Here is a 14,208-nt window from a genome sequence, read left to right as displayed (position 1 = left end):
AAACGCCTTTTGTGTCACTTTTTGAGAAAACAAAATAAAGACTGCCTTTGTGATCTGTAAAATGTTTGTCTTTCTCTCTGATTTCGCAAGGTGTGGGCTGTGCTGGCTGAGTCTGAACAGGCGGGATGAAAGTCACAGTAATTAGCTGTTCTGGGACTAGGACTTATTCACAACAAGAGAAGACTCTCGACGTACCTCATGGAGCCGAAGGTCCTTCTCATACACCAGCTTCTTCACAAAGGCAGCGATAAAGACAACCCAGGCGACCATGAGCACGATGGGAAGAGAGTAGGACACACTGGTGAGGAAACTGCGAAACGAAGCAGAGGATCCAGTCACCACAAGAAATGCCGCCCTGCAGACTGCAGAGTGCAAGAAACACACACTCAAGTGTGGAAATCACACTCCCCTTAGGGAGCTCAGAATCACCATTAACAGGGCGGGGCTCCGCTATTCATGAAGTGGGAGACAGTGGGCTGTCCTTTTCTCACTGTGGTGGTATAAGAGTGAGAACATAGCTCTGGGTGGTTAGAGGAAATGGTCGGGTGGTTTAAATTTCGTTTCAGTATGTCCTGCCTGGGAAAATCATTTTACAGCTATAATTACAAAGCCCCAAACTTTTCTTATCTGAATGGCAGATTCAAAATTAGATGATGATTGTCACGCCAATCTAAAAGTGGCAGTGTCCAAAATGACTGCATTAACTTTTAAGGAAGTTCCTAAGTATTATTAAACTAAATTTCCCAAAGTTAAATAATACAGAACCCAGAACATGTGCTTTAAAATACAAAGAACTTGGAATCTTCTCAGATGTTTGATAAATGGTGTAGAAATGCCTTTTCTTGGCAATATATTGAAGTAGAGGGACCTTGGAAAGCCCCACCAGGCCTGCATGTATTCCTGAGTGGCTGGTCATAATGCCTAAAAGATCTTATTTGGTGCTTCTCCAAGTTGGCCACATAACAGAAACACCCTTCAGCCTTATAAGAACAGAGTCCTGGTCCCAACCTGAAACCTGCTCTTTTATTACATATGGACAGACCAGGAATTTGCTTGTGAACAACTTCCCAGGTGCTGATGGTGGTGGTACCCAGGAAGCCATGGTTGTGACAAGCACACCCCTTCAAGAGGCGAGGCAAAGGCAGCTCTTCTTGGTGAGGTTCTGTATTAATCTGTTTTGCATCTTGGTCTGGCTAAAGCCTGCCTTTATTTATTTATTTATTTGTTTGTTTGTTTGTTTGTTTGTTTGGAACTATGGACCGAACCCAGGGTCTTGCGCTTGCTAGGCAAGTGCTCTACCACTGAGCTAAATCCCCAAACCCGTCTAAAGCCTTTATTAGAGAAAGGCCTCAAGGCCATTCTTAGACACGAAGAAAAAGGCAAAATATTAATGGACCATGAGGTCACTAGTACTCGATGACATTTTAGTGTGCGGAAACGTATTGCTACAGAGACAGATCCTTTTCAGGGGGAAAGGAAGTATATAATTTGTTTCCTGGGGTAGATGTTTATAATATAACATTTGTTAAAGGAATTTTATCTTGGACCAGGTCCCTTCTTGTTACAGATTCTGGCTATAGAATTAGATAAGGGCTCCTAATTGTTAATAACAATAATCTTGTAATGTTTCTTCCAAATAACTGTGTGTTTTAGGTCTGGTCTAGTACTGAGAAAATGCAGATTGTCATCAGATGGTCCAGGGCAGGATCAGCCATATATCATACGTAACCAAGAGTTTAAATTTACATATAAGACCTTTTGATCTTATTCTCACCAAGAATTCTTCTGGTGCTTCCATTCTTTAAAGAAACACCCAGGCATGCTCTGTTTTAGGTTGTAAACATATGGTGCAGTGAATGTCTTCCCTTCATTTGATATGTCAAGGCATAAGGGAGTTCTCAAAGAGGGTTGGACCACTAGTGAGGCCCTCAGGTCCATTCACTTACTTATCTTTCATGAAGCAGGGATAGGGAACTGCTTGAACCTGGACAGCAACTTCCTGTGAATTCCTTCCTGTTTGTAATTCAATGATTGCTCTTTCAATACTATCTTGTAAGTAAATGAAGGCCCGGCCATAGATCTGGTTGTGTGATGGAGAATTGTGTGGTCCCGGGGCCCAAATCTTGGTCCTTATGCTCCTTGTGGTCTGTGCAGTCTTCAGACTCATGCGGATAGTATATTTTACGATAGGAGGAAGAGAGATATTTTCAGAGCCGTAGCCCCTGTGTGAACCTCTGTTGGATGGAAGCTTAAAAATGACACCTAAAAATAAAACAGCAACAACAGCACAAAAATTACTTTGTGGGCAGCATCACTTGCTGGTCTGAGGGCACACTGAGGGAGCAGCCAGACACTGAGTCAGTAACAGGACAGTGGAGTCAGGCTCTTGATTTAGAAGGATGGTTTCTAAGAGGTGTCAGCCTCAAAGATGGAGTTAAGAATACAATCACAAAGTAAGTGACAGATTAAATATATCACCGTAAGCCACTAATTTGGATGACCAAAAAACAACAAAACTTAGAAACATGATCATGACTGATAATGAGGCTGGGCTTAGCATCACTCTTGAACTCCATAATGCATTCCATTCTTAATTTTTCTGCAGTGAAATAAGATATTGTTGAAGGTTTCTTATACTTCGACAATGAAGCTGGTTGACTAAAGGATGGGTTCTCATTTATGTTGGCATCAGAAAGGGCACTGACCTTCAGGCTACGCTTTTAGTTCGGGATGAAAGAGGTAAGAAAAGAATCTGGTCCATTTTAGTACAGAGGGATGCTCTAATCCTGGTGGGGGGCACTTACTTCCGAAGAGCTCGTTGCTTTTGTAAAGCTTTTCAGCCACCAGCTCCATTTCCTCCACGGTGTCCGCTGCCTGAATGCGGTCATACAGTACACAGGAGGAAATGTTCACTGTCAGGGACGACAGCGTGTTCAGCTGATCGATGATGTCAATGTTGTTCTCCAGTTTCAGCCTGAGAACATCTAAAGAAGCAAGGAGAAGGGGAGAGAGAGAGAGAGAGAGAGAGAGAGAGAGAGAGAGAGAGAGAGAGAGAGAGAGAGAGAGAGAGAGATATTACCATCTTTATTTCAAAAGTAGTAAAACAAAATACTGATTTTTTTTTTGGCAGATAGTACCCATTAAACTAAATTATAACAATGAGGTGATGCTTTAGAATTTTCTTTGGGGATATCTAGTATTCTATACTGAAGAAAATGTGCCAGTTCTGCAGAAATTCCTTGAGGAGAATGTTAAGCTACTTACAAATACAGTCAACCCAGGCTCAAAGAGATGTAAGATAATGCAAAAGTATGTTCTGCTGCTATTTAAATAACAAAGGACTAAGGATGAATACATCCTTTAAAATGATGCATATAGTGGCTGGGGAGATGGTACAGTAGGCACGGTACTTAGCAGGCAGGCAGAGGGACCCTGAGTGGATGCTCAGCACTCATGTAAACACCAGGCATGGAAGTGCCTGTATCGGCAGGGTGGGGGCAGAAGCAGAAACAGGTAAATCAATCCCTGAAGCCTGCTGGCCAGCCGGTCTAGCTGAAGTGGCCAGCTCCATGTTCAGTGAGAGACCCTGTCTCAAAAAAAAATAGGATGAAGGAGAGAGAGAGAGCTATTTTTGATCTCCATATGCATGTGCATACACAGGAACATGTTATATGCATATACAGCGTACACCAAATAAATAAATATATCATGTAGGTAATACACATGAGCTAGCTATGACTTCCTTTGGATAAAAAAAAAACTGCTGAAGAATTTTAAATGAAGGGAAGTCTACGCAGAGGATTAGCTGGACAACAGAAGGGCTAGAGAGGTGACTCCGCAGTTAAAAGCACTGGCAAACCAGAGCTCAGTTTCCAGAATCCACATCACGTAGCTCACAGCTACGTGATATATATGTATATATACATATATGTATATGTATATATATATATATACATAATTTAAAATAAAACAAAATCTTTAAAGCAAAAAGCCGCAATATAGAAACATTTAAGAAACCTGGAGATGTATATTATGTACTTGCAACTTTTTTATATTGTCAATAGACAGTTTCAGGGGTGCAGTTCAGTGGTACAACACTTGCCTTGCATGCACAAGGTCTCAGATTTGATTCCTGGTACCACCATTGTAAATAAACAATAAAGTCTTATGTGACTCATCTCTATTCATGTCTAAATTAACCTAGACAAAATGATCAAGATTTAATTTTAAGTAATTACTCCAGAAGAAAGAGGATTTAATTGGAAGATTCCTTTGGAGGAAAGCAGCTGGGTCCAAGGGTAAATATGAAACCACAAGTTAACAGATCGTATGACCAATTAAGTTTTTATTAACTTGCTCGTCATGAAGACTGAGCTGTTGACTCCCATAAATCCTTCTAAACAGGTTCCTTACCTTATCCAAAAATAAGCCCTTGTTCCTCACAGAGGGCGACTCCCTAAGTACATTTCTCAGTACATTTTAAAGTAAAAGCCTTTACTTGATGGAGATGCTGGTGAGTGTGTGAGTGTGTGTGTGGGGAGGCCTACACTGTTTTGGACGCTGCGGCCTCCAGCCGATACTGGAAGTCAACACAGCGAGGAAGGAGTCTCTAGACCTGTTGGTACATGGACTCAAGGAAATGCTTTGGAAAGGCAGTAATACCCCCGAGGTCTAGCTGTATAATCTCTTACATATGTAATTATAATACAAGTATCATTGACAAACATATATATGCATTATATGTGTGCGTGTGCGTGTGCGTGTGCGTGTGTGTGTGTGTGTGTGTGTGTGTGTATGTGTGTTTAATGAATTTTGAGCATCAAACTCAGCCCTTTAAATGTGCTGTTGTACTTACTCTACTCTGGTTTTAAATTCCAAGCCTCACCTCCTATTTTAAAAGTTAGGGATGATAAGATTTATTTAGGAACTTTATGGCTTATCCCTGATTTTTTTTTTTTATTTATCAAATGGTGACTTACCATTTACTTTTGGAAAATTAATCCCCTAATACCTTTCTTTAACCAAATTGGGTTGATTATCATCAAATGCATGCAATTATACATCACACAGCTATATACAAATATAGATATAATTCCTCTCCTCTGGCTTACTACCTAAGTCATTTGTGTCCCGGAGGTGTTGGGGAGAAGGATGGTATTTGCTCTGCTGCTGCCAGATTCTGATGCTCTCAATCCCTTCCTCATCCTTATGGTTGCATAGCAACAGTGAATCAGACACAGCCTGAATTAGATGTCTTGCATCCTTTAGGTTGAAGGTGAGGTCTTGGCAGAGGGAATATGTAAGTTCAGACAGCTGCCTTTGATTCTAGGCAGCTTGTTCCTCTTAAATGACCCTGAGAGGAAGACCCAACCTTGAATACTGATTCAGGCTTATCTTCTTTTGAATCTCCACATTTGCCTTTGTTAACTCTACAGCCTTTTCCAGTTACATCCCGGTGATACTGAGACCAGCGGAGATCAAATGTTAAATGCTGCCAGAAATCATCTCACCTTCCCAAGCTTGTGAGGACTGACTTCTCATTGAGTTATCAAGGAAGGGAAGAAAAGTAAAATGTGTGACCTTACTTCTGCCTTCCTATGATTAAAGTAAAAGTTGAATTTACACCATGTATCTTGCTGTAAAAATCATTGAAACTAACCACAATTAGGAAGTATTCGTATATCACTACTCCTAATTAACAGAAAGCATGGGTAGACATGTCTAGGGTCTCACTTTTCTTTCAATAACTGATAAAAAACTAAATACAGAAGGAAAGTGAAGTTCTCTCATGGGCACAGGGCACTGGGTTTCTTCCTCCAATTCGAATGTGGAGAGGGAATGAACGTATACTACGTGACGGGACTCACCAAGGTCATCAATCTGCTTCAGGAGTTCGACAGCATCGAGTCCCACAGAGAACTTTACAAAAACTTGCACAAAGGGGTTCCTTAGAGTATTCTAAAAATTAATAAGAAGAACCAGTTTCAGTATGAGAAGAAAACATGTTTAATCATTGCCACTCTAAATACAACCTTGGAACAATGAAGCGGCCACCACTGGGTGTTATTAAGGTACCTGCTTGTGGACTCACACACAATGATTTGAAAGAATAAGTGTCTGTCTTTCACACAAATTGCTCAGATTTCTAAAAGTGTCCTGAGGGGACCTTAATTATTTTTAACATCAGAGAATCATATTCAATTTAATAGAATTTTTCTCAGCGCTAATAAATTACTTCCTTTCAGACATATACTATGAATAATGTGGTTCAGGGTGTATGTTCACTCTCCTGAGATTAAATAAAAGCAACTGTTGATATTTGCAAGGTCTGCATGACATTTGACCTCACAACTGTTTGGTATTGTAGTTACCCATCCCCAGCTATGAGGTGTCCCCTTCCTGGCTCCAGGTTGTCTTTCTAGGAAGTGAGGGACAAATGACTCATTAGAAATGTCAGCGCCCGTTATCATAATACTGTTCTATATTGAACAAGAACAAATATATGGCCATGGGAAAACATCAATAAAACCAGCATCTAATCCACTGAAACACTGATCACTTAAAATAATAATTTATTTAAAATATTAAGACTTCTATTGTTATTTTCCAATCTAAGAGACGTAGCCTTTAACCCTGTAATCACCATTAGCTCTTTTCACTGTGAGCTAGGCACTACAATGCAGACTTTTACCATACCACAAAGTGAGTACTATTATTACCATCTTTTGGATACAGGGAAGTGTGTGCATTTGTGTGTGTGTGTGTTTGTGCGCGCGCACGCGCGCGCGCGCGCGCATGCACTCGAGCACTCGTGCCTGTGAACACACATGTGCCGATGACTGAACCCAGAGCCCAGAGCCTCAGTAGCGTGGAGCAAGCCCTGTACCACCATGCCATGTCATCTGCTAATGCTTCAAATGTCAAACTCCCTGTGCATTCGCAACCCTGAGTTTTTCCTCAGGAATTGAGAGTAGCAATTTATCCTTTTCTGGAATAAAGATGATTCCGTTAGCTGATAATCCCACTGAGAAGATGGTCACGGAGTTTCTGATAAATTAGGCACTATTATGTATAACACATGTCGTTTGGTAATTCTCCACTTTAGCCAACAAAAAAATTTCCCTAATAAAATAATGTGTGTGGACTATTTTTTTTCCCTCTCCATAGATAAAAGGTTTTTTAAGAGAAAAGACCAATCTTCCACTTAGGAGAATACATAGTGAAATAAAATTCTATTCAAGAAACTTGGTTATCTGGGACTCAATAGGAAAAAAAAATCCACTGCAAACCAGCATGCTTTAACTTGGAATAGTTAAATTGAATAGCACATTGTGGGGAACATGTTTTCTGGAAAATGCCCTTCATTTTATAGTCATGAAACATACTGGTGGTTTTTATATTTATTTTCTAATTCGCACTGCAAATGTAACTATCTGTGCACTGATTGTTAGTCAAAGCAAACTGAAGAAAACAGCTTCCAGGTACAATTTTCCAAAACTTACATGAAATGAATCATTCATTCTGGGTTTAATTTACTCAGCATGGTGATAAACAGGATATATATATATATATATATATATATATATATATTATATATATATTGTAGCCCAAGAATATTTCGGATATATATATTCTCGGGCTACATTGGTTTTCTAGGGGCCATCTCTTTTCAGTGCAAACACTTTCTCTTGAGTACTCAGTTACTATCTCCAACTGATAACAGGTTAGTTCTGCTGCTTCCTCTTTAGGTGTCAAAAGTGCTGTTTGTGATCGGACCATTTCCCTCCACTGTCTTCAGGATTTTAGAAAAGCCTGCATCTTTTTTTTTTTTTTAACAAGAATTACAAGTCATGCTTTTCAAACCAAGGTGCACAGACTTGTGACGTCAAACCTGTAACTATATACCAGCACGGAACGTCAGGAGTGACTGAGTGAGGACTGAATCTGGAAGGTGCCAATTTACTAGAACATTTTTTTTAGGTGTGCTTTTTGCTTCTTTAGATGCACTTGAATTTGAGGCACTTACCCAGCTGCCTCTATGACAGCACCTGTGTACAATCTATGCCACGTACCTCAACTGAAGAACTCCTGACATTGAATGCTTTCTAGAACATTAATACTTTAGAAATTCCAAACCCATTAAGTACCAAATAGTTTAAAAGAGAGATAACTTGAGCATGCCTATACCATATTAATTATATTCATTAAGTAAGTGATTATCTCACTAGTTGTAGTTATATCAGTGTGTAAGAATTCTCACCTCTAAGGTAATAGAGAGAGGAAGGTCTAGAGGAAAGAGGGGGTTTACAAATATGAATGAGAAATCTGCTATTCTGTCTCAGACACTGTCTCTGGAGGGAGGTTATTCTAATCTATTGAATATGGATGCTAAGTTATGATCTTCACATAACAAAGGTGATTAAAATATCAAAGAACTGTAATTCCCAGTAAGGTGTATGGCAGAGTGATCCAGTACCTGGAGCATTGGAATTGTCTGGTTTAGCAGGTGGAAGGAATTCATGAAGATTGGTGATTTATCCATCCACTCCTGAGATTTTTCTCTCAATTCCGCCAGCTGTCTCAGAGTTACATTGGACTTAATAACAAAGAAACAAGAGAGATCTGGTCAATTAGTATTTTTCATGTATTTCGATATTCTAATCAACTTTTTGGTATACAAAAAAAAAAAAAAGAAAAGCCAATGTTGGACCTTTTCTTTGTGTTCAAAAGCTTCAAGTAATATTTCTTATAAGAATCAAGATCATTTATAAAAATTCTGAAAAATTTAGGGCTTGCTTGATGTCCAACATGAACGTACAATCAAAATGGAAACCTCCCCAGAGTTTTCACAAATTTTCATTTTTACCAATGTTAAACTTCATCTTACTATTAAAGATCACCCAGTTTCATGGACATGGGAAGGATATTCTTATTAAATTAAATTTTCAAAGTTAGAAAGCAAAGTAAGAGATATTCCTGATTCTTGTTCCTGAGAACCGGTACACCACAGCCTTTTAGGAAGCCAATATGACAAGAGATATTCAAAGAAAATCCAGCCAAGCATGGTAGTGCATGCCTGTAATCCCTGCACATAGGAGGCTGAGGCAGGAAGATCCTGAACTCTCAAGGACAGCAAGAGCTACATAGCAAGACCCTACTTCAATAAGATAAACTGAAACAGAGCAACAAAATACCCTTCAGTCCTCCAATCCTAGACATTAATCTTACTGAAATAAAATACCAGTTTGTCAAAATGTGTGCACACGTGTCTTGTTGGCCATAGTGTTCACATTAGCACAAATCCAAAAAACATACATCAGAAATAAAATGAATCCCCAGCAACTGAGAATAAAATAAATGCCTTTCATGTTATTAAGATATTTCTTTAACGTCTTTAAAAAGGAAAATAAATTAGCTAGTTCTATTGAGTTGAAGGAATTTTTGACTATGAGAAAGAGTGAAGACATAAAATTGGGGGTCTACACTTGGACAGTGAGAGTGACATCATTTACACAAAATTCTGTCTGTATACATCCTGGAAGATGAATAAGGTATGAAATCACGAACATTCAAAGCAACAACACTCAGTGGTAACCTCCTGTTCATTTTACATAGTCTCAAAAGTAATGTTAGACTCATGACTACTGTAGTCTAAAGACCAGACAATGTTAAGACAGATTTTCTTTTCACTTTCACTCTTTAGTTTTTAATAAAGTGGCTGTGTAATTCGAATCTTTAAAGCTATTTTTTTTTCTTAGAGAGAGATAGAGTATCAACCTCCAAAGCCTGCTGTCTCAGCCTCCAAGCCACTGGGATTACAAGTGTGCTCTGCATGACTCTCTTCAAACCAACTTTACTGAGGCTTTCTTTTCTTTTCAGTCCTGTGCATTGAACCCAGGACCCTGTGCATGTCAAGCAAGCATTCTTCCAGGGAGCATCATGCCCACCCTTAAAGCCAACTTAAAAGTGAGGGGAAATAATTATGGTAAAATGGTAAGTATGGGTCCTGATGATACTGTTTTTCTCAACGTGTGTCTTTGATATAAATAAGAAATATTAAATCACACAGCCAATTATGAAATGAAGAATCTATACTTTAAGAGTAATTTTTACTTGAATGAATTATATAATCATTCAATTTTTTTTCCAGTATGATTTTTATATATACTTTGAAAATTTGACATTAATTAAAAACTTTTTGGCTTTCTTAGGTACTTTGAAAAGTCTGAGGTCTAGCTCTACTTAATTTCACTCCCAAGTGTCAAGATGGTTTATTTGGTCAGGAGCTCACATTTGTCATAACCTACGCCCCACCCCATTCACACCTATCCAGGGTCAAAGTAAAGAATTATCTAAAGTTTCCAAAAACCAAGGGCAATGATGATGGTAGTGAAGCCAGAATCACCTAAAATAAATTTAGAAGTTGACTACTTTAAAACAGAAACAGTACCCCACATAGAAACATTGAGTTTGACAGCCAAACCTTTTCCATAATGGCCTTTGTAGTTGGATTATATGGTGCATACAAAATCTTTCCCAACAACATAGGTTTCAAGAAAGCCCAAATCACAGGTCCAGCAGGCATGTTGATGATGTCTTTATAAAGGGAGAAGCAAAATGGTGCTGGAAATAAAAAACAAAACAAAATAATATATCAGCCAATTAATGGGCACAATTACTATGCATCAATCATTATAATTTAAAAGAACCAAAAACTCATTCCTAGGTGCATTCCAAACCTATTTATATATGGAGAACTGGTCAAGACTATATAGCCTAAAATTTATGTCTTAGCACTTCCTACATTGGTAACAGATATGAGACATCTGCTATTGAAATAAGAAAGCAGAATAACAATTGTTTTTTAGGTGAAAAAGTTTAAGATAATAAACAAGCCCAGAATAACTGGTGTCATTTCGCCAAGAAGAAACACAAAGATTTCAAACCATATTTCAGACTTGCTTCTAACAGATCCATTTTACTAGCACTTAATTTTCTAAAAATACACAAAACCCGACTCCCGGGATGGTACGAGATACATAAGAGTCATTCATAGGTTTTTGTTGAATGAATAAAAAGATGAATGAATGAGTCATCCCAATTGCTATACTAAACATCCACATATCACCTGGAAGAGTTCCTCAGATCACATTTTGCATCTCAAAGTTTATAGATCAAGTAAATGGCTTTGATATGCCACTGAACAGTTATGCTCGGCTGCACACACACAGCTCGACCATATGCCATATAAATGTCTAATGCTAGAAAGTTAGGGGGAAATATTGACCTGAGCAAATTTAAAACAAGCGTTTGCCTTATCTACTGGCAAGAATTCATAGTTATGACCCACAGATGCTAACTACAGAGCCGTGCAGGCTAACAACAATGTGATCAGCGATGGGCTGCGTATATGATGGAGTCCTGTGCAATAACACCACCTGCTGATGTGATGGCTGGCAGTCTAGTTTGTCTGTGATTCCACAACGACCAAGCCACCTCATGACACATTTCTCAGGGCACATGTCTATGATTAAAGTGATCTATGACTGTACACTCCGTCGTTACGAGAACCCAATACCTCTGAGACCTCCAAGTCCAGTGACCTTGAGCGGGTTTTTCGGTATCTTTGTGCCTTGCTTCCCCTCATTAACATGCAACAGGGTAGACATGACTTCATGAGGCTGCTGTGATGTGATGCTGGCATAAAGTTAAAAGGCAGGACATGCAGCGAGTGCTGCATAAGTGTTTTCTATTTTTAATTCTGAGATAAAATTAATATTTCATTTGCCACGAAAAGCGGTGACGGAATACTCAATGCTCTTGTCATTAAGAATAATGACCATGTTGCCAGGTGGCAGTGGCGCACGTCTTTAATCCCAGCACTCGGGAGGCAGAGGCAGGCGGATCTCTTTGAGTTCGAGGCCAGCCTGGGCTACCAAGTGAGTCCCAGGAAAGGCGCAAAGCTACACAGAGAAACACTGTCTCGAAAAAATCAAAAAAAAAAAAAAAAAAAAGAGAATAATGACCATGCATATCGTAAGGTACACTCACTAGCGCTTAAGGGAATTCCATATTTTGCAGCAATCTCTTCTTTGGTTAACTTATAAGTTAGAAAATCCTTGGTGTGGTTGCCTTTCGGCTTCTGGGAAGAAGGCAGCATGGAGGTTAAATACTCCGTGGTGATCCCTTGAGAACAGAGAGCTTGGGAGATGGTGCTGAAGGATCCCGCGGGCGTGTTCATTCGGGTGCCTCTGTACATAGCCTGCGCGACAACGTCCAAGAGTTACTAATGTTAGGTGAGCTACTGCATGTGCTCTAGAACACAACATAGAAAGAAGAAGTGCGAAGACACAGAGTTTCCATAATGTCTCTAACGCGTGAATGGCAAACCTAAATACTGAATGATAAACCGCGCTGGCTTTTAAGCACCAAACACGGCTAAAGTGGGAGTTTTCTTCCGGCGAGTTCCTTCTGTCTTCCAGGTGTGAGATTGGTAGCTGAATTTATTGTACCAATCTTAAATAAAAGTCAGCATGACAGGGAGAATTTCTCAGGAAGACCATTATGGAGTGACTCTTCTACCTGTGTTAATGGAACACTCTTGGGCAGATGCATTTGTTTCAGGGATCTCATTTTGTCCAGCAGGGGATGTGCGCCGGAAGCCAACTGATTGAGGATCCTTTTCAGCTTTATGAAAAGCTCCATCATCCTTTCCACTGGCTTTTGATCTTTCCTTGGGAAAAACACCTAATGGAAAGAGAATGAAAATGAATGATTTATGTGGAGGCACTAGAATCTCGTGGAGGAACTAGAATCTTGTGGATGGTTGGTAAGATTAGAGAACAGAACGGCCTCTTTGTAAAATGTTTCTGAAAGTCTACAGAACAATTAGATGGAGATTTAGCATACCAGCCATTCCATTCCTAGACAGTCACCCAAGCAAAGGTAATCCACATAAAGGCTGGACCGTGAACATTTATAGGGGTTTTGCTTACAACAGCAAAAGGAGAGAGGATGATAATCCACCTACATACATTAACAGAATATATAATATGGACACACACAAAAAGAAATGCTGATACATACAAAATAAGAAATGCTGATACATGAACAAAAATTGAAACTACTGCACTAAGTGAAAGAAGCCAGATATACAGACCAGATAGGGTGTAATTGATTCAATTGATACAAAAGGCAAAGGCATAATTTGAGACTTCACAAACTGCAAGAGGACACACAATCTCTTGGAAGAAGGATAGAAATGTTACCCTGTAGGAGAGTAGAACGTGGTCTTAATTGCTTAGCCATCTTTCTAGCCTCCCAAATAAGCCATTTTCAAAGTCGGAAAGGTAAATGTCTATTGTACAGTGCCTTGTGCATGTGCAAACCATTACTCTAAAAGCAGACAGTATTCCTAACGACACATATACTAATAAATAAGTGTAAAACTGGATTAACTAAGCAATATAAGAATAAAAAGAATAAGGAGGTCCTAGGCAGAAAAGAAAAGATGTGTGAGGTTTCTGAGGGCGAAAAGCTCTTTGGGGTGTCCCAGGCCATAAAGGTCACCATGACACACACACAATTCAGCTGTAGGGCTGGCTGCATGCACATGTCTCTCTGCTAAGATCTCAGCAATGATGGTGTATATGTGCCAGGCAGTGCTCTTGGTAGCCTAAATGTTTCAGTCAGCAAAGAAGCTCTAATGGAAATCTACATACTGGAAACAGAAAATTAACAAATGGATTAATTTGTAAATTAAAAACATTAATAAGTTGAAGGGCAAAAATTAAATAAAATATGTACAATGCTTGGAGCATAACTCAAAACAGATGGACAGGAAAGTTGTGGGGGGGCACAGGTGAATGGTCAGGGCAAACAGCCAGTTCTTCAGATCCTGTGACCTTGGGGCGATCCCACACTACTACATGGTACCCAAAGGACAGCTAAATAGATCATGATTCCAGATGGGGCTCTTGTGCAGATCATGAGGCCCTGGTATAGGATTGGGGTTTTCCTAGAAAAAAAAATTGGAAACCACTGGAAGATAGTGGCATAATGTGACATGTTCTCAAAGGGATACTTTGCTGCTTAAGGGGTGTTGGGATGGGCTGTGAGAGTCTTTGGGGGCGCTGTATCAGAGACAAGGGTGAGGTGATAAAAGGACTCAGAATAGGGTTAACTGTAACTAACCCTAAAAACATTTTT

The 14,208-nt window shown here is 39.4% G+C and overlaps 1 protein-coding gene across 2 annotated transcripts in view; it reads right to left on the bottom strand.

Moving 5' to 3' along the window:
- The window catches only part of Abca12 (ATP binding cassette subfamily A member 12), a 168,986-nt gene that overhangs the window by 55,910 nt on the left and 98,868 nt on the right, over positions 1-14,208 (bottom strand). For both annotated transcript variants that reach the window (XM_006972243.3, XM_076550169.1), the window contains 8 exons: positions 12,583-12,747; positions 12,052-12,262; positions 10,484-10,623; positions 8,477-8,596; positions 5,868-5,958; positions 2,805-2,984; positions 1,947-2,262; positions 196-310 (listed from right to left, as the gene is read on the bottom strand). In XM_006972243.3, the coding sequence (XP_006972305.1) occupies positions 196-310; positions 1,947-2,262; positions 2,805-2,984; positions 5,868-5,958; positions 8,477-8,596; positions 10,484-10,623; positions 12,052-12,262; positions 12,583-12,747 (1,338 nt within the window). The remainder of the gene's footprint in view (positions 1-195; positions 311-1,946; positions 2,263-2,804; positions 2,985-5,867; positions 5,959-8,476; positions 8,597-10,483; positions 10,624-12,051; positions 12,263-12,582; positions 12,748-14,208) is intronic.

Source organism: Peromyscus maniculatus, chromosome 13, assembly GCF_049852395.1.
Source record: "Peromyscus maniculatus bairdii isolate BWxNUB_F1_BW_parent chromosome 13, HU_Pman_BW_mat_3.1, whole genome shotgun sequence".
In the NCBI taxonomy this organism is placed as follows: Eukaryota; Metazoa; Chordata; class Mammalia; order Rodentia; family Cricetidae; genus Peromyscus; species Peromyscus maniculatus.
Note: the sequence above shows the minus strand (reverse complement) of the source record. Positions and strands in the feature narration are given on the sequence as shown.